A 21,430-nucleotide genomic window follows, 5' to 3' on the forward strand; every position below is an offset into this window, starting at 1 on the left:
TTCAGAATGTTGGCCTTGCATGTTTTGCAGAAAGAGGAGTTAATTTTTAAATTAAAGTAAAAGAACCTGAGGGTTTATGTATCAATCAACCAACTACAAATATATATATAAAAAATAAAAATATATATATGACACTTTGAAAACCTCTTGATGTATGTTTCATGCAGTGAAAGGCTAGCATTTTAAATTTGAGTGCCAAATAAGTGCCTGACTTTCAAAGCTTCTGGATCCATAGATCCAGAATTTAGGATCATTTTCCAGTAGATTAATTTTCAGCACTCCATTGGGGCTTCTGTGGTTGAAAATGTTACCTCAAAGGTTAGTTTTTACGGTTCATTTTTAGATATCTAAGTTGAAACAATTGGAAAGGTGAGTTTTCCTGAAATGGTCAGAAAGTGAAAAATCCTGGCTCTCCTGAAGTCAGCTGCAAATTTCTAATTCACTTAGACCGTCAGGAGTCTCACCCCCCGTTTAAAAGTTGGAGAACCTTTGTTTCTCAAAATTACACTTAAAAAAAAAACAACATGCACCAACTCAGGCATCCAAACCAAAGGTACCCAGATCATTGGGTGCATTTATAAACTTTGATTAGGACACAGCGGAATATGGATTCTTCTACTCAATGCATGATTGAAGATTTTGAAATCCCTCTTTCTAAAATTATTACCTATGCAGCAAGTTATAGCATAGGCATTAATTTAAAAGAGATCTCTTAAAAAGCATATAAAATAAGCACATTCTTTTACTTTTTGCTCAATTATGTTTTGAACCAGGTTATCTCATTGTACCATCCGATTATATTTTTGTGAAGAATCCCATAAAGGTATGTGGTGAGCTGGTAGCTAAGCAAAAAGTTGATTCAAGTTTACAGCGTTTAATGGAAATTATTTTTTCCTAGTCCTGAAAGGCATGTAAGTTGAGTAAATTTAAATATACATTGTATTCATAGTTTTTATCACTTATTTATTTCTGCTTTATTCCCCAAATCTTCAAGGTGTGTTCTGCTTGGTGAGTATTTCCAGTAATGCACGCAATCTGCAAACTGAGTTAATGTGTCAGAGTTGAAGTGTGCCCAAGTATAGAATTTAATCTTCAGAGCCCAAAATTTGGGGGTTGTATGAACACTGGCTTCCTAAAACATACGTGTAGGCCACCACAGCATGTGGCACACTTAGTCACTCTGTGGATCCCCACAGACCAAACATATTTCTTGTGTAATGTGATTAGCTTAAACATGTCACTGCAGAAATTACGCTGTTGATTTGTGGTCTCATCTGCTGATTTTGATAAATTCTGATGTTACTGTTACTCTACTACAGTAATTTAATACCAATCTAGAAGAACTTCTGTTTCCCTTTCGTATGGAAAATAGGACTAAACCTAAATTAAGCATGATGGAAAGGAACATTACCTGAAAGGTGACTTGGAAATCAAAGAAAAATTGGATTTAAGTAATTTTTGTTTCATGAGATAGAGACTTAAGACAGCAGTATTTTCACTGAGGTTTTACTGCAGTCTGAAAACGATTTTAAGTAAAAATGAGAGGAAAATGGAGAAGCTGACTCCTGGAAAGGGGAATTTGATTTGGGCGGCTTTCAGAGCCTTTGTTTTCTGTTAGTAGCTTCATAACAGACACTTTGGCGGAAATCCTTGTCAAAGATTATTTTTTAACACTCCTTTTCCAGTTGCCGAGGGAACTCACCATTATAATCATTCCATGATATAACTCATACACCTTCTCCCTCAGAAATAGGTTATTTTTCCTCAGGTGTCAGCCTCGCATTTCGTAACTTCTCCATTTACGATTTACGTCCACACCTGTGGAGTAAAAAAATAGAAGAAAATAGTTGTCCCCTGGCGCTTTCTCTTACTCGCCGTCGTGCCGGGTGAGAGGGGTGAAACACCCGCCGGAGGGCGGGCGGGATTCCCGCCTCTCCCCCGGCCGTGAGTCAGCGCTTTCCCGGGGGGAGGCGAGGTGAGGCGGCCGGGCGGGATACAAAGACCCGCGGCCTCGCTGCCAACAGGCGCCCCTTCCTCCTCCTCCTCCTCGTTAATGAGTAACGACGCAGCCGGCAGCGGGCTCCCCTCCATACCCTGACACCCCGCGCCCTCGGGGGCTCCGGGATGCGTGTGGCGCCGCGGGAGGGAGGCCAGACGCCCGTCGACCTCCTCCCGCCCTACGTCCCTCCCTCCCTGCCGCGGCGCGGCGGCCTCAGCCCCAGCCCGTCCCGTCCCCCCGCCGCCTCAGCCCGTCCCGCCCCTCTCCCAGTCTCCTCCGCGGCTCCCCCCCTCCCGGAGCCAGGCGGAGCTGGAGCTGGGAGCGGCGTCGTTCCTTGCCGCCGCCTCTCCCCAGTGACCGAGGGCACCGGCGCCGCCCGGCGGGACCCCTTTCTCCCGTCGCCGCCCGAATCCTAATCCCCCGCCATCGTCTCTGCCGGAGCCGGCGCTTCTCGCGGAGCAGCCATGAGCTGGGGCACGGAGCTGTGGGTGAGTCTCGTCTCGCCCCTCATTGTGTCTGGGATTCGCCGCCTTCCCTTGTCTGCTGAGGCGGCTTTGCCCCCGGGGGAGGCGCGGAGCTGGGGCGGCTGCCGAGGCGCTTTTGTTCGGCGCTGGGGCGGCGGGCAGGGGGGGTCGGGGGGGGGGGGTGGAATGGGTCGCTGGAAGCGGCGGGGGGAGGTGGCGTAAGCGCTGGGGAAGGGGGAGCGGCGGAGGGGCGGGCGCTCGGCGGGGGCGGTGGGTCGGGGAGCGCCTTGTCCGGGGCGTGGGTGCCTGCGCGGCCATGGCGAGGCGAGGGGAGGGGAGCGGAGCGCGGCTCCGCCGTTCGCCCGGTAACGGCGGCGGGTCGGGCTTCTTTGTCCGCGCCCCTCCGCCTTCCCCTGAGGAGAAGGGAGGGGAGGGCGGTCGGTGCGGGGCGGCTGGGGCCGGCGGCGGGCTCGTGGGGGGTACGGGGTGCTCCCCTCCCAAAAACCACCGGACTGCTCTGACGGGTAAAGCCTCCTGAGGTAAAGCCGCCCCTAATTGGAAGCAGCTATTACATACCTTTGTTCCTAAAGTACCCCTGGCACATACCGTGTTGTATTTTATTTTTTTTGAATACAAAGAACTGGCAGCAAGGAGACGGTGTCTGGGCGCTTGTGCCTGCGTTAGACCCTTCCTCAGACCCCCGCCGCCTCTTCCTCCTCCTCCGGAGGGCTCTCGGCCGCGCCGAGGGCGGCGCAGAAGGGGCTTCTCCCCCGGGACCTGGCGGGGTGAAGCAGGGCGATGCCTGCTCGCAGGCAGCCGCGGCGCGGTTTGTTGTCTCTACCAGATTTCCTACGGCTGTGGCTGGAGCCGGCGCTGGCCTTGCGAGAGCTTAAGCGAAAAAACACACTATAGTACCAAGGAGGGTTTAACGTCGCCCTTTTAAATGCTGCCTACCCTTCGTTTACTTGCTTTTAAAGACCAAAGACTGAAGCGCAGACGCTTGCGCTCAGGTTAAAAAAAAAATAATCACAGAAAGCCAAACGTTGCAACTTGAAGTCTGTTCGGGAACTCTTCACTTGGACCTAGCGTGTTACACCTTTTACATTTGATGTCGAATTAAATTCCTTTATCAGTAGTTTCTAGTGCAGGGCTATTAGTATCTAGAGGAGCAAAGATCTGCTCGGCAGCGAGACAACCGGTTGCTGGAGCCAAAGGCAGGCAGTGGCATTGCAGTCGGAGCCTGTGGGTGGGGTGTAGGAGTTGGGCCAGTGAAGCTCCTGAAGCCACCTGAGTAAGTCCTGTCTGGCTATGCAAAATGAGGATATAACATCATTGCATCAAGTGTGCTACGTGGAGAAGCCTCATTTAAAGATACATAAGGGTTTCTTCAGAGTTTTGGACAGTACCTTGTCCTTGACTAGGATTTGTAGAGGTGATATAGAATTCAGATGAAATACACTTGTGAAGGACTGACAGCACTGCTGCAACAAAATGGAAATGTAAAACTGCTGTAATATTAACAGTAAGGGGTAAGTAAAAGGCATGATTTATATCGGCAGCACAAGCATGTCTTTAGCTCGTGCTAAGCTTCAGATGGGGGGGTCAGTGTTTTGGAAGAGTGGGGTTTTGCGTTTTAGGAAAGCACTGAATTTTCTTCTGTAAGCAATTAGGTATATATTGCTTTAGAAAGTGGAGTTTTTGGCTTACTCGTCACTGTTCATTTTGGCAGTCTCTTAATTTTATTTTCTTTGTCCAGCCTGTAAATGATAGTTAAGGTTTTGTAGACTATCTTGTATTTAGTTTTGTAAGGAAGTGTTTATCTTCCATATGTATTTAAGAAATATATACAAAAAGGTGGATTTTGACCTTGGACTTCCTTCTAATGACAGGCATTTCAATCACAGTGTCATGAAACTCTCTGAGTTTTATCTAGACCTACTATATGCTGTTTCCTAAGTCATTAATTCTTATGTGTTATTTTGAAGAAATAACACCAGAATTTCAAGCTAAAAGTTTTACTGCAACGCTTTTATTTTGGCAAAATTTAGTATACTTTTTGCTTGATACCAGGAGATACCTGCAACTCTACACTGAGGTAACTGCATAAAATGGTCTGTCTGTAACTATACAACTAGACTCTGACAGTATGAGTTTTTACATTAAAGTGTGTCTTTTAAGTGGGTTACTTTTTTTCTGCTGAATCTTATTATACCTTTAAAAACTGTGTTAAGGTTATAAAACAAACTTTTCTTAGTTGGAAAAATATGCAGTGCTTCTCTTACTCTGAGTATTGAACATTTAATTTTTTTAACAACTTACGTTGGATGGATAAATAAAGATTATTTTTTTTGGCACAAAACCAAATTTATTAAAAGTTAGCTTAAATCTAGGTTAAAAACACAAGGAAAAACAGTATTTGTGGTGCTCCAAACACAGGGCTCTGAACAAGGAGTAAATGAACTCTTAGGTGTGCTTGTGTTCTACTGTAGCTTTTCCTTCATCGGTCCCTGTCCTAGCATCAGTGCCTACTCAGAAGGCATCCCGGGCCACGCTGGCTTTGCTGACAGCGGCAGGGCGCTCACAACTCACCCTGTTATCACTCTCCAGCTGCAGAGAGCTGTTCTGCACAGGTTTTCTGGAGACTTCGTGGAGCTGGAGGCTCTCCCCCACTAGTGTTTGCACCTTGTGGTCACAATGTGGAATTTTTCAGGATTAAGACTGGTATGTAGATGATAGTTTTTCAGAACATTTGCAAATATGTATGTGGGCTTTGCTGATCCACTGAGGCAAATTTGATGGTTTTGTGTCAGCTGTTTTGATACGTCCTTAACCCTGCCCTCTCAAATTGTATCTCTTTGTGCTGATTATTGGTATTTTATGCTGATACACAGTTTTTCTTCTGGAGCCTTTATGCTATTTCCAAGAAAGTAAAAAGTGTGTGTGGCTAAACTTAGAGGCAAATAAGGAGCCAGAATTAAAATTAAGGAATTAGGAAAGCAACTCGTATCTGGTATTTCTGAGGTACTTATGAAAATATGGCTGTTGTGGTATTGAAACAATAAGTATGCGACTCTTATTTCTTAAACGGTTATATCAGGGACATGACATGGGAGAGATTTTCTTTGATGGGCCAGAATTTTCTAATTCTTTCAATTCTGTAGCTGCTGTTTCTGTTTGTGGATTATGGGGCTGGTTGTTTTTCAAGTGACCATTTTTATAAGTACACCACCATTCTCTGAAGTGGGTGTGCATTGGCCAAAGCATGTGTGTCTTGAGTAGACTGAAGTAGGTAGTTAGAGGCACTTTTTGCTTTTCAGTGTGTCTTGGCCAAGCAGCATGCTCCCTGTTGCGTTACTGCTTCAAATTATGAATGTATTTCCTTTGATAGCATTGTATGAAATAATGTGAATTAATAATAGTAAAACAAATGTTGAAACATTTAAGCCATCCTATTATTAGAACTGTTTTATTCTACAAGGTTTTCTACGGTGTATGAAATGTGTTCCCCTTCTATGCTTTTTTTATCACAACAAAAAATTTTGATCAAATTTGAAAGTATTATTCCACAAATAGGTTGGGTTTTTTTTTTTTCCTCTCATTAGTGCATTTGTCTTTGTGGTCACTCTGCAGCATATTCCTTATGGTATGTCCACACAAAAACTAAGATACTTCAGTGAACTGCCTTGCATGATAGTGCTCTCGTAATGGTTAGAACAAAGTCGTGAGAATCAGGGAGTCTAGTCTTCCGTAACCCAGCTGAAATCGTATTTTCTGAGAATTTGACAGTTGTGTGCTAAATTTTCCTATCTGTAATATTTAACTTTTTCCTAGGTGGTATTTGTAAAGCAGTAATTACCTGATGAAGGGGGGCATATAATTGCAAAGCAGCATTGCTGCACTTCATTGGTAATAGAAAATTGCTATTCTTTCTTTAGATAAAATTTTCAGAGTTGCAACTTTTTTTTAACATGTTTTTCAAATGCAGCATGCTGATGCTCACCTCACGATCAGTAAGAGGGTTTATACATGGAGGTCCTGGGCAGACTTGCATACTGTGCTTAATAAGGTACCCCAAGGCAGGAATAGACGAATGGAACTAAAACTGCCTTTTTTTTTTAGTAACTTCAAATATTTGGAAATAAAAATGATGGATTCCGATATGCTGAAGAATCTACTCAGCATGAACATCTGTTCAGTGTGTATGTTTCTGTACATCTGGAGTTCTTTTTGTGATGGGTGTAAAGTGTACAAATACCAACAACGTAGAATATTTAACAAAATGTATCTGGTTATTGTCATCTTGGGTTTTTGTTCAGTTAACTTGAATATGTAGTGCGTTTGCTTTGACACTAAAGGCTCACTGAGCTTTGGAGACTGGAGGATGGTTGATAATGAAGTTCTTGGATTAATAAGAGGAGGCAAGTGAAGCTCTGTGATTGGCATGCTGAAGCAGCTTCCTTGGAAATTAATTAAAGAGCTTGTGCTGTCTCTTTAAAAAAATCAGGAAGGATGTTTTTCAACTTTTGATGCACGTTCTGTCTTTTGAACCTCTGTGAACCCCTTAATAGCAGTTGGCAGAAGAAGAGTTTGAATACCATGTCAGAACATTTTCAGTCTGTAAAACCAGTCTAACCATCTGTTTCTCACCTCTTGATAAATATTTAAAGCAGAAGTTTTGCTGAGGGCTTTTGTGCTAAGATTTTATGATTAAAAAAAAAGGCTGTAGAAGATTTAATGATACTATTGTTGTGAGCTCCTTGGGGCCAGAAGCACACCATCTTCTATAATTAAGAAACCACTGGCACTGTACAATACTATTTTAGAAATGAGTTACGTTTGACCAAAGAAAGATCAAAGTATATTTGGTGATGTGCTCTTTTTAATCTTTCCTTAAAATTCATTCCATGCCTAAACCCAACTTTTATTTACAAAAATATTAAATAATTTTTAGTTGCATCAGTAGTTTTTCAAAAGCTGTTAAAAAATTTTCTTATGCTTTTGATGCCTGTTTCAAACATCGTTTCCTTTTTGTTTTAAAATCATATATTCTCTTTTTGTAGAAGAAGAGAAATTGTGTGGTGATGTTGCCTAATCTTAAAAGTTGTCAAGTTTAATTATATGGAAAACATCCACAGAATGTAAATATGAAAAAGTTTACTTCAAAAAGTAGCGAAGTATTATGTAGCATATGTCTGTTATAATATTTTATCGTATTTTTGTTCACTAGATTAGAAAATCTGAATTTTTTTTAGCTAAATGAAAGGTTTTTTTTCAAAGCAGTTTGAAACTGAGAAACCTTTCTCTATCATTAATATGACTATGTGGTTCTGTAGTCACTAGCATTGTTAATGCTAATAAGCTATTCTTTTTTAAACTGTTAAACATAGAAAGTAATTCTACCTATCAAACCATATACCACGTGAAATTCTTCTGTGCTTTTGAGTCTTAATCTTTCGTGAACCTCTTTTCCAGTGTGTGTTAACGCATACAGCATTCAAGGCAATATTCTATTTAATACATATATGTTTGTGAGATGAAACCTTGGATGATTTTTTCCCCAGACTTCTCCTCCAGTTTAACCCAAAGATTGCAAGCAGCGTTCTGTATGCATTCTCTTTTCATTCAGTGTTCTCACTGTCGTGGTCTGCAAATGTGTGCAAGGAAGGTGTCTTGTGGCCAAAGTATGACATTACAGAGTTTCCAGATGCATGGGATGGCCATGCGTTTCCTTTGTCATGGTTAAGATACTGGATAAAATGCTCAACCTCTGTGAGGTTATGGTCTTTCACAAGGAGTATTGTGCAGCTTATCTCATTCTTGTGAAGACCTCCAAGATATCCAAATAGAAAGTTACGTAAGGTTCAAGTACTTGATTAGTGAATGTGTTGTTACTTCAGGATCTGGAATGAAAACAATTGTATCAGGTTTTAGTTAGAAATAATATTTGTCCCTATTTTTCCAGCAATTGTGTGCTTTATAAACATCTGACCTTTTTACTGTTTTTTCCAGGAAGGGGTGAGTCATTGTCTTGAGACTTTATCAGCTTGGTTTTGATGTTGAACATAATTTAATTTAAGAATGCATATGTGTTTGTGCCCTTGAGTATCTGTTTAAAAAGTATTTTTTCACTTTTGAAAGCTGTTTTATCACCTGATATCTATTAAAATGGCATCTGTTTTTATTTATGGGCTTGCTTGTATATGTACTTGGAAATGTATGTGCTCTTCAAGGAAGTTTGTACAAAAGTACACAGGCCTTTACTAATCTGGAAATGCTGAATGCTAGAAAAGTATTTCTGTCTTCAAAAATGCATGTAGTATCCTTATTTGTAATACAGAATCTTAAGAGTTGCCTATGTCAAAACTCTAAATGCTACAGCTGGTGGTTCGATTTCCTGAGTAAGAAGAGCAGCAGGTTGGTTGAGATTGCAAGCTCTTTTATCCTGAGCAAGCAGAGGTTTTCTTTGAAGAGCGATCTGTCAAAATAATGATCCTTTGGAACGGCAAATCCATCAGAACTTGGGATGGAGATGAGCGTGAGAAGAAAAAAGTCTGTTGTCAATGTGTTCAGGTTTCCGTTCTTGGTGAGGGAGTCTCCAAGTAGGTATGATTTGTGCTTTCAGCAGTTTGCAAGTAGATACTAGAAGACAGAAGGTTTGTGTTAATGCTTGTGTAGAGTTGTCACTGATGCTTTAGACATACTGAAATAAGTCTAAAGTGTCTAAAAGTTCATTTGTGAGACCCTCTATTATTAATACAGTAGTTAAATACTTCATTCATTATGTTTGCAGAGCAGTTTTTTAGTGTGCTTTTTAAAGCCAGTAATTGAGTAATGCAGGTTTTGGGTGGGTTGGTGTTTTTTTGGTGTGGGGTTGTTCTTGTTGTTGTGTTTTGGGTTTTTTTTAATGGAGGGGAAGTTCTTTAACACATTTCAGATTAAATTTTCATTGTTCATAGCACACATGTGTGTACTTTTTCAGCAACTTGAATTCTGTTTGGTAGAAAAAGAATTCCCCAAAGTCCAGATATGCTAAGCTTTTTCCTTGTGTTGGTGAACAAATTGTTCAGTGAAAGCTGAAATTCCAGTCAGCCTGTTTCATTTTGCCCCAAGTGAGTTTACGTACCCCAGTCCCAGTGCTCTCTTGGCAGAAACTTTAGCGGTTCGTCTTCGGATCCATGTCAGTATTTCAGCTGGATGGGAGGAGAAGGGGGAAAAAAAAAGTATTATGCTAATGAAACCTTCTGGTTTTCGTTAAAATGCTGACCCTCTACACTGACTTTGTTTATGGAATTATCTGCAATAAATTTGTTAGTCTGGGTTGCCGTGTTTTCTCTGCCACAAGCTCTATTCTAAGAGGAGAGTGGCAGCAGTATTGTATTTCCTGCTAGGTGACAAGAATAAGAAAGGGCTTAATTTCAGGTGTACTTATTTTTCTGTTAATTTCAGTAGCGTTGAAATTTGAAATGGATACTTGTGAGATTCATTAATACCTTTTCCTTGATTTTTTTTTTTTCTTTTGTCAGAACTCTGCTGCTGCTTTGTCATTCACAATAAAAAGGACATCAGACTGCTAAAACTGCTTTCTGGCATTGTAGTTTGTACATTTTTCTACATAGTTTTGTTATTTTTTTACATCTTTCAAGGGAAAAGTGCAGTCTTACAGTGAGCTAAACTGCTCATATTGCAAGACGTGAATTTTTCTTTGGCTTTACTGTGGAACTCTGTGTGGTCTTGGGCAAGTAAACTTATTTTTCTCTCTGTTAGTTGGGTTGTAAAATTGGAATAAAGTTTGAGGTTTTAAAATCAAATTAATATTGTAACAATGCCTGCGTTTGTAGAATACTTCAGCATTCTTCAATGTGTAAGTGCAAAGCAGTATAGTGTTTTTTAAATGTTAGACACAAACCACAAAACCCAGCAAATTCTGATAACTTACCCTGATTCTCTTTGATCGGACTGTCTACTTGAAGTAACCATTTAAAACTCTTCACTTGAGCGGGTAAAATCTGCTGTGTACTAACAAGAAAGTTCACCATTTTATCATCCTGTCTATTCATGTAATGCTTACGCTTAGCAAGTATTTGTTTAGGAGGCAGGTACTGTGCAAATCACTTCTTGTCAGCTGGTATGCAAGAAGGAGTACAACGTGCTTTTTTGTAGTTCCGTATTAACTACACAATATTTTTTCAACATTGTGCAGTGAAATGGCGTCGGCTTGATTTGAGTTTGGAGTGTTATTTATGTACTGAAGAACTGAAATATGACAGCAGTTGCACTGGAGAGCCGAGAGGCAGTTGTACTCTTGGCAACATTGGGGGAACCAGATGTGGGTGAAGGAGATAAAGATGGGTGTGTCTTCTGAATCTTTATCTGCTTTGTAAATCCTTTGGAAAAGATAGCATTTGGTTGCTGGATTCTTCCTCATTCATGATGGGTGCCCGACTCAAGTAGACGTGGAAACCTCACTTTGTAAATTCTGGTTGGCAGAGTAATTGAGGGGGTTTTCTTCGAAAGTGGGGTATGCTGCTTGTACCCTTTGTTTTCCCCCCAGATGCTTAATTTCTTTCAAGGAAGGTAAATAATGTTTCATTTTTCTAATAATGTTTTCAAATAAGCATTCGCTCTTAGTGGCATAGGGTGTTCTTGTGGCCGTGAGAAGGAGAATAACTGGTATGTATGAACCCAAGATAATATCTGTGCTACAATACAGTTGGCTTTCTCTGCAGCAGAGGAATATTTTGGTAGAGGAAATTGTAACATTTCTAATACAAAACACTCCCCCCGCCCCCCCCCCCCCCATAAGTGGATAAATTGTTCCCTTTTTTTGCTATCTGTTATGACACCTAATTTTCCTGCATTCTCCCCCCATATTTATATGAAGTTGGTCACAATTAGAGGAATATTTAGGGTATTTGACATTTGTAATCAATAGTTGGAGTGTATTTTATGTTTGTATTTATTTAGCGCCTAGAACCATTAGTCACATAGCAGGCTTGTGTTGTGCTGTGCTCTGTGCAAACGCAGAGTACAAAGACCACCCCTAATTCAGTTAGCTTCCAATTTGAGCAGAAGATGGGTCATTTACTGTTCATGCCAAAAGACAGAGTTGTGCAAAACCAAATGCTGTTCAGCATGATGGGCAGTGATCTTAACTGCATCATCTTTACTGCTTCTTTTGGGAAGCCTTGCAAGGAAAGGGTAGCAACGGGGTAAACCTTGGTCATGGTTGCAGGGATTAGCACATAAGCAATTTAAGAGAATGCAGGAAATACTTTTGGAACATAGAGGGGAGTGTTGAAGTCTCATGAAGAGCAAACAGGAGTCCTTTGGTATAATGACGTAACAGAGCTGGAATTGGCCAGCAACGCCCTTGAAAGTGAGGCTGGAGGCTAATATTTGATGCAGTAGAGAAGGATGCAAAGAAATGGGGAGAGAAAACACTCAAACATACGCAGGTGAAATGATGATCTCTTGATACCAGAGGAGAGGGTGTTGCTTTTAATTGAGGAATGATATGGGTAAAAAGATTGCAGCTATTTGAATGGTCAGAAAGAGCCTGACTTACAAAAATATTTTTTTGGAGGAGGGGACGAAAAGGATGAACTTGTGTTGAGAAGTTCTTCAGCAGGTTGTAATAAAATGGGGAAAACCAGATTGGAATATCTGGTTAGGTCTTGTATCTAAAAAGATGGCATGTTTAAAAGAGGAAAAATGAGTTTCTTGAAAATAAATAACAACTTATCAGGAAAACCTAAATGCCTGGGATTCTTCTACTTCATAAGTAATGCGAGGGGAATGTAGACTGTACAGTTCGTGAAACTTCAGTAGACACGTCATCATGTGAGGCAAGCTGAGCAATTTTCTGAGGTATCCTGACTCTTTGGCTTGATACTCAAATATTTGTTCCTGTAGCAAGAGGTGTGGTGGTCTGATTAAGTCTTTAGGTTGAGACTAAGGAAATAGGGGCTGTGGGTTATTTGTTTTGGTTTAGCTTGATTGCTTCTTTGTTTTGTAAAAGCTGTGAGGCCTTTTGTGTTCCTTGTCCTGTTCTCATTCCTGCTGAAGTATTGATGTCAGGAACCTAGATTTGTTAATCTACCTCCCTCAGTTTGGGACACCATTAATATTGAGTAGTTTTTTCCTGACTGATCTCCCTTTAATAACAAGGGCAACTTCTTTCTAAAGTGGCTTTTTAAGAAACACTTTTACTTGGGTACTGGTGCTAGGGAGTGTAGTGATTCTGTCTTTCCAGGAACAGTGCTGCAGTTCACTGGACACCAGCCTAGCGCTGGAGAGATACAGGTGTGATTCCCCGAGTTTGAGCTTTATCTTCCGCATTCCTGAGAGGGAAATAGCGAGGCAGGAGTAGTTGTGTGTAACTAAGAAGGTTTTACCAGAAGAAACATCCGATCAGTGGATTGGAAGTGGAATCTTGTTCAAATCAGGAGCTGGCTCTGTATGTTAAAACCTTCGTAGGTGCAAATGAAATCAACGCCAGGCTGTGTATACTGGCTGCTCTTTGTGCTTGGATGGCGTAGCACCCGGTGACTTTCAATTACTTTGGGTCTGAGGGGGTGTCCTTTAGATTCACTGTAATTTCAATAGCTGACCTGAAGTCAATGTCTTACAGGTTTAAAATCAAGTCTTAAAGATGAGATGCCAGTGGTAATTATGCTTAGTGATTCTTAGGTAAAATATTTTTCCATGTTCTGTCTGATTTTTACTGCAAGGCTGTAATTGTGGGCTGTGTTACGAATACATCTTGACATCGTTTGTATGAAATGCCTTGCAATTTTTGAGAAACTATGTAATCAACTGAAGGTGATAGTACTGAATGGCCAGCATTCATACTTTTTTTTCAGTAATGAGATACAATGGGATAATAGTGCTTCAAACATAAGTTTCTATCTTGAGTTTTAATTCTGAGAGATGTTGTTTCATCTTTATACAAACCATAGGAGGGAGTACTGCTGTTAATTTATCTGTACGGGATGCTGGGAAACTGAGAACAGTGAATTTCTAACAAGGACCTTAAATATAAATGTTTCTTATGAACTTGATAGACTATTTGTAGTCCTTTGTACTTAGCGTTTCATACTCTTACTCTGCAGACATAATCAGGCTGTCAGTCAGACCTGAAGCTTGTGGCTTTAATGACTGTTTTTCTTCCTTAGGTCATTGGAAAAGAGGCTTAACTTTTTTTGCTGACTTCTGTTCATTTGTGGGAAGAGGATCATACTCCTATATCTCCAAGTTAAGCTGACGGTTGTTTGGGTGTTGCCTCTGATACTTTTAGGACTGGTACCAGTTACTCTCTCAGGAAAACAGCATAGGTTTTCATCATGTTGTTCCTTCCTATCTTTTATTAGGTTGTTAATTCCTCTTCCTCGATACAATGTACCCTCAAACTTGTTAATCGTGTCAGTGGATTTATAGGTGACTCCTCAGTAATTAACTTCACTGTATGTCTGTTGTGGAATAATTTATCTTCTGGTTATATATTTTGTTAATTAAATATTGAGGAATGGGAGATGCATATTTTTAAGCTTCTGTAAATTTTTGTCATGTTATTCGTCATGATAATGAAATACACAGGGAAAGAATGCTTGCAGGCTTCATCCATGCTAAAGCAGTCAACGCAAAACAGTGTTTCATACGTTGTAAAGGGGTTTTTGTTCTTTTAAGTGCACAAACTGTCTAGTCAGCTGCATGCACATAGCAGAAATGCGTTACATCTCTCCATATCTTTAATTTCAGGTGCTGAGTTTTAAAGCATTTCTGCAAGAGCACTTTGCGAATTTTTCATTTATTTCCAGTTGATTTAAAATATCTCAAAGTAGTACAGCATGGAGTTTAACTTCATTGCAAGATTTTTTTTTTTGACACATTACTATATTTTGTAGAGAGCTGATGAGGGCACTTGAAAAATCTATGTATTCCTGTCTTAACTAAAGGGCTTCAGCTTTGCTTGAAGTTGGATCCTTTATCTTTCAATGTGCTCTGCCACTAAAAGTGCTAATGCAGTAGTAAATTTATACCAGCAAACAGCACCTTAACATATTAAGCATTTCTTTTCCTAAAGAAGTTCCTTTCTTCAGTTAATTTTATTCATAATCTTTTCTCTCTTCAGAGTTACAACTAATTCAGTTGCTTCAACAGCATTAGCTTCTGTCTTCTGCTTAGTACTAACTTCTGTTTTATGAAGAAAGTAGAAGAATAAAGCGTTAGCATGGGAAGTTAAAAAAGTACCTCAGTTATGTATAAGAAGGTCTTTTGGGGTACAGCATGCTTTCTGATGCATGCAGCTTTATTCTGGGCTTTGTATGAGCTGTTGTTTATCATCTCTATTAGATGGTATGAAACATCTGCAATATCTTAAAAAGGTGTTACTGAAGGCTTTTGTGTTAATATTTCAGCAGTCTTTCATAATCAGTATTGCCGTATGAGGAACGCTTTGCAGTAGCTGTCATTGCTTTAACTTTTTTTGAGTGGAAACAATGTTTTATATAGTGCTTAAATATGCTGGTTGTGAGTTTATCTTTTGCCTTTAGACCTGAAGGACAGTATATGAAAAGATACTTCCAGTAAAGCTGTATTTAGTACTAGCCGACACAGAAGGTAATACAGCTCATCTGATTACATTCAGCTGTCTGGAAACAGTTTACTGTTTCAACTGCAAGTAGTTTATCTGAATTACATTTGGTGTGCTGGTACCCTACCTTAATATTAGGAATCCTAAGTTACACCTTGAGAAAAACACCTTTGTTCAGTATTTTCTCCATGATTTTACATGCCTGATTTCACCTCAGTGTTTGTGTACTAGTTGTGCATTTATGGATGTTGTGGCCCAGTTTTATTGCTATTCAGTATTCTGCTGTAGTTGCTGGGATTCCACTTGTTTCCATTTGAGTTCTTTACCAATTACATCTGTTTTATTGCAAAAAAGCTGTTACTAGTTTACACATTACAGTTCTAAAATGGATAGAGTTGATTCTAAGATAGATTCAGAGATCAGAGATGACTCTGCAGATGTGGTGGTAAGTGTATTGTGTAATCTCTCCAGTTGTTTGAAATGGGAAAAACTGTTTTGCAGCATGGTGAAAAACATTTTAATTAATATTTCAGCTCATTGTTGAGTTTGGAATCCTTGATCTGAGATGTTTGCAGTACTCACATGAGCCACAAAGTTCCGTATCAACCAAAACACTTTCTATAGGCATAGTTAAAAGTGTGATTATTAAGATATTAGTGTATTGTATTTCAGCATGATTTTAAAATGCAAGTAGAACAAGTGAAACTAATGATGGTGACAACTGTAAAGATGGATGCTGAGAACCATAGCGGTTTTGAGAGCATTACATTATTTTGAAATTGCTCTCGTGTTGCTAGTGATTGCCGCTACGAACTGGATGATACGTTTGATTGTTGTGAGAATTATCCGTTTTGTGGAATGCTAGAGACTCAAGTATTTATTATAGGTTTGTGCTACTGTATATTCTTGAGAGGCATAAAAATTTGGGATTGTTTGTATGTAACAGGGAAAAAAAACAACTCTAATTTTACTATCAGCAGTGCATTTTATATTGTAGCGGCTTGATATCAAGTATTTCCAGCCTAATGGACTAATGCAAAATGTGTAAGTATTACAGCTGGGCACACCTGTCTTGAGTTGATTCCTGCATATATGTAACGAAGTTGAAAACTGAGTTTTAATCAATTACAATAAAACGAAGTCCAGTGTAACTTTCAGAGCTGAAAATAACTTTTATTACAGTATAGGCTTCCTGTTTGCAATTTAAGAAATACTGAGAACTAACTTGTGTTTCATGCCATTGTCATCAGGGTCTCACATTCATTTAAATGACTTGGGCTAATATCCAGTTCTCTGGTTGACTCCTTCAAATGGGAAGATCAAATTGTAGGCAGTATTCTCTCTTCTGTTTTTCTCTCCCTGTATAAATCCTTCTAGACCGTACAAGGTTATTTTCAATTCACAGAGCAGTGAAGTTGCTTCAGAGTAAAGAAATAGAAGAAATCTATTATTCTGAAATGAAAACTTTGAGGATTTAATCGCTCGATGTTTCAGGATCCTGCCGTCAGGTTAAGATAGAAATATGTTCTTGACTGTTACTTGATTCAGTTTTACTACCATTGTTTCAGTTTATTAATTTACTTTGAAGCTGGAGAGTGGCGGTACTTTAATTTTGGTACTAAATACTATTTAATATATCTCAATTTATCAGACAAATATTTTGTTTATGCTTTTTAATGATATCAAAACAAATTTTGCTGTCACAATGAACCTTGTAATTTTGTTTTAATGTGAATTGCCTGTACTGCTCATGTAGAAATAGAATAATTTTGCATATTCTTATCAAGCATTTTAAAGCATCTGGAAAATAAATCCTTCATATGACTGTTCTGTGGTATCGTATGTGATACAGAAGAATATTTAAAACTTAGTCAAACATATTTTGATAAATGATCTTTTGAACACTTCAAATATTTAATATTTTTCTGAGACTCATGGGGGCAATGGTTACAAATAAAAACCATTTATGACACTGTTCTCATCCTTTGCGGGAAACAATACATAGTTGTCTTTGAGCTCTTCTCTTGAGATTTTCTTGCTTCCTTTCCAAATCATTCTCTTCAGAAAAAATGGGTGTCTGGGGAGTGTCTTTAATTTCTTGAATTTCCTGTTATATGCTAAAGATGCATTGAATTCAGGTACTGTCACAGATAAGAAAATGACTAATTGAATTTTTTTTTTTTAAAAAAGATAGATATGGTTTTACACATTGATGTGTAATGATTTATGAAATTAAAAGGAGATACTTAGCGAGGAGGCAGTTCTCTTGCATTTTTTTTCTGCCATGAAATCCTGGTGTGCTTTTGATAAGAAATAGGCATGCTTTAATCACTGATTTGAAAATGTTTTTGCTAGGAATAAAGTGTTAAGGCTCCCCAGATAGGAAACATCCATTTTCAGTGGGTTTTTAATCAAGCTGATAATGTTAAAAATAAAGTTGGAACTTACTTATGCAGTTAGATTGTTTCAGTTTTATAGTCAGTGTAATAAGAAAAGACATAATGGTTTTATTCAGTGTTAAACAATTTTGAGGTTTTGTCATTATTTAATGTTCAATATTTGGGGCTGTTTCTCAGAATATTTTTAGCATTTTATGACAGTTCTTAGATTATTTACTGAGATTTATCACTTATTGGTTAATATTTTGCTGTTCTAATTCCCTGGGGACTTGAAGAAATGAGTGCTTAGTAAAGACATTTGCACTTCGTGTTGAAGAATGAAATTACAAATAATTGAGTTTTCCACATAGGACGGAATGAATGTGATGTGGCAATGACATAAAATAGAGGAGAGGTTCCACGTCTTCAGGCAAGAAAAAGGCTGTGCCACTTTCTTCTACTTACAGGTTGATGTATAGTAAGGAGCGTTAGTTTTATAGGGCTGTTTGGTTAGAACTGGGTTTGGAAGGACAGTACGGTGATTTGTAGTGAGTTACCCTGCTGACCTGCAATTGAATTTTGGACTATGCCTCCAGTATATTGCTAAGCACTTTTTTACTATTCTGCTCTTTATTATTTCTGATTTGATAATACTGAAAAGTCACTAGGAAAGAGACCTACTAATTATTTACTAATTATTATAGTAGCAGTTTTTCTGTGGCTGTCATGAATGGAACAAGCTACTTTGCATGTAGTATATAATTAACATAGTGCTTAAAATGTTGCTGTTAAGTTGGTTTCCCAAAGTATGTGTTGATAGGGCAGGGAGAAGGTTCTCGGTATCTGCCTATTTAGTAAACAGTGAAGTCACACCAGTAGGATAAATTGTGCAAAAGAGGCTTAAAGAAGGAATTAAAAGGGAAGTAGTAGGTGGACAGGAGGTGAAAAATTAGAAGGTAATTAAAAAACAATCCTGAGAAATTATGGGAGGGGAAAAGTGGCCAAAGCACTTCTGTTTCAGTCACAGATAAAGTACATAGATTTGATGCTTGTTTATCTATATCTATACCTTTCTGATCTCTGCTTTATTTCAGTGTGAATACCCATGTGTTTTTATTAGTTTAGTCAGGAAGGAAATAAGTACAGAAGGTAGGGTCCTGTTGGAAGTACCTTTTAATTTCTACATTGGTTGGTTGATTGGCTCCTCAAAAAGAACTGGATGCAGTCTGGGGTCAGTATTGCCAGATGTGACCCTGTTGTTCCATGTTTGCCTCTGTCCTGAAAGTGAGTACTATTTTTCCTATAATGCTGTAGGTTTGCTTGCTTTCAATATCGAACTCCCTCAGTGGTGTGGAATATATTTATGGAGCCCATTGTCTTTGTAATACTGATGTAATTGCTATGCTGGATTACAGAAATAGCATGAAATTGAGCTGGTTTGAGTTTGGGCTTTGCATATATTTTGGAAAGAATGAGAAATGTAGCTATGACAGTTCAAAAATGTGGTTTTTTTTTTCAGTACTTAGAAGTGTGTACTCAGCTTTTTTATATGCAACTTCAATGCCCAAATATGCTGTAATAGGGGTTTTTTACTGTTTCAAAACTGTAACTTTTCTAATGGAAGTGCATATACTTATGGTTAAATTATAACTCTCTGATAGCTTCTTGTAATTTGGGAAGGAAAAATACCTTGTTAACGTGGAAGGGGAACAGTATGTGTTAGTATTATTTGATCTTGCAAAGAAAGTACATTTCTACTAGAAAAAAAGGTTTTATGAATAATTTTAATGTTATTCTTATACAGGTTACGATTCTGAAGTCTATAGTGAAGTATAAGAGGATATTATATTTCTAGGCTCATATCTTAAACTTAGATAAACTGACACACAGCAGAATCGTGTTAAATATTAATGTTATCTGAATCACAAAACCTTGAAAAATTCCATTGTTTGAAGATGCCAGTAATAACATCTGGTTTTAGTTTGAATTCTTTATTCAGTTATGTTAATGTTACTACGAATTTTGCTTTAAAAACAATGACTGCAGTAGATTCCATTGTGAATAGAGGATTATTTTTCTGTTGGGTTTTTTTTTTTTCCTTTTTTTTCTTTCTTTTCCCCATGGAGTTATCTTTATCTGAAATAGTGTTCCAAAGAACATAGGAAGGCTCTAATTTACTGCTAAGTTACTTTCCTGTTAAGTATATGGATCTGGTTTTATAATAAAGTTTGAAAAGTATTTACTGTTTGCAAGATATTCATGAAGGGGAAAGGATGTGGCTTCTATATTCTTTCTCTTGAACACTAAAATATTCACAGGTGATACTGAAAAGGGAAGTTACCTTAGAGTAGGACTTTTTATTAAAAAAATCCATATGTCTATTGGGTTGACAAAACCAAAGAGCACACGGTGAGTCAGGTAACAGACAAGCCACCTGGTTCTGTAACAGTTTACCTAACCAGTCCCCAGTGATCTCTGATCTTCTGAACTATTGAACAGTGTCTGTTACCATTTAATGGGAAGTAAGCATGCTCAGAACAGCGTCTGTGGTGGTCAGTTTTGGTGATATTTTCAGCCTTTCCTAAACAACGAAAGGGTAATGATGTAGTTCAATAAAATTGAGGAGCTGATCAGAATACCTCTGTGTGGGTGTCTTACTCTGAGTGATTTAGAAGAGCAAATATTTGTTGACAATTGGTATAGTAGAGTTGTATCTTTTGAATACCAGTAGCGACAAGTGTAAGGTGTATGCCTTCATCTTAAATCTGTCTGATGCGAGCTGATAATAGCACCAGGAAATAGCTTCTGTATTCCAGTTGCATTCGCTGTATTACAGTGTACCTGCGTTAGGAACAGTGAAAGTGGTCGAAACAGCTTACCAGAGCTATGCTACCTAAGGAGATTCTGTTTGGATCTCTATGTCGGTGTTTAAAGGTGAAAGATTAATGTTCATGAGAAGATGCAATATGTATTATTTCAGTACCAAGTTCTTGTAGATTCACTGCATGTTTTAATTATACCTATTCTGAGAAGTGATCCAAAAGTTAACACCAGGATATGTTTTATTCCTGTGCTGTAAGTTTTATTTTTTGAGTTCATTGTTTACTGCAGTTACTGTTGAGAAACAGTGCCATGAAAGATACTTTGTTTAAGGAACTGTTGATTTGAGTTTAATATTCTAAGTAACGTGCACCTTTATTAATTACGTATGAGGAGGGTTAAAGGGGCTATACCTTGCTCTTTGTGTGTTGAAATGGTGAAGTTCTGCTGCTGATACTCAGTGCTTGGATTCTGTATAGATATTTTTATACTATGTTTGTTGTAATTGTTAGAATGATGAACAGTATGATTCAATCCATACCAAACAGGTTGTTTCTTTCTACTTATTCCACTGAGATAAGGCTTAAATACGTGTCTTTAAATGTGAAACACACCAAATTGACTCTTCTGCATGGGATTTGTGCACCCTACTTGTGTAAACACTTCATGGTTTTTAAGCCAGTTAAAACCAGCATCCTCAGAACTGTCTACTTAATAGCTGAGCCGATAAATACAAGGAAGTGATATTTGGACAACAGGGAAGTTGATGCTTTCCCTTCTTTTTTGCCTCCTGCAGCTGGCAAAAATACTTCCTTGTTTTAAATTTGTATCACTTGCTATGACAGTTGGCTTGGTTTTTTGGCTCTGTTACAGTCCTGAACCATAGTATAGATGCTGGCTGAGTTATATACAAACTAATACTAATAGTTACTTTTCTTCTGTCACATTTCAGTTCAGTAAAATTTCCACAAAATAGTTCAGTGTAAGCTGGGTTCTGTGGTAGCGCAACTGGATATACTGTAATACAGCTTGCACAGAGTTGTGCATGTACACATATGGGATGGAGATATGTAACTTGATAAGCAATGGAGGCAGGCTCATTGCAAGAGCAGCAACGCTGGTGGAATCGTTTTTCTTCTGAATTTGTGATGTAGGGCATCTAGGTGTTCTATAATAA

At 38.7% G+C, this 21,430-nt stretch overlaps 1 protein-coding gene across 3 annotated transcripts in view; it reads left to right on the top strand.

Moving 5' to 3' along the window:
- Positions 1 to 2,103: 2,103 nt before the first annotated feature.
- The window catches only part of FNBP1L (formin binding protein 1 like), a 58,611-nt gene continuing 39,284 nt past the window's right edge, over positions 2,104 to 21,430 (top strand). The window contains exon 1 of one of the 3 annotated variants that reach the window (XM_064455527.1): positions 2,104 to 2,487. In XM_064455527.1, the coding sequence (XP_064311597.1) occupies positions 2,464 to 2,487 (24 nt within the window). In that variant the 5' untranslated portion in view covers positions 2,104 to 2,463. The remainder of the gene's footprint in view (positions 2,488 to 21,430) is intronic. The other 2 variants (XM_064455524.1, XM_064455526.1) reach the window with 2 other exon arrangements.

Source organism: Phalacrocorax carbo, chromosome 6, assembly GCF_963921805.1.
Source record: "Phalacrocorax carbo chromosome 6, bPhaCar2.1, whole genome shotgun sequence".
Lineage (NCBI taxonomy): Eukaryota > Metazoa > Chordata > Aves > Suliformes > Phalacrocoracidae > Phalacrocorax > Phalacrocorax carbo.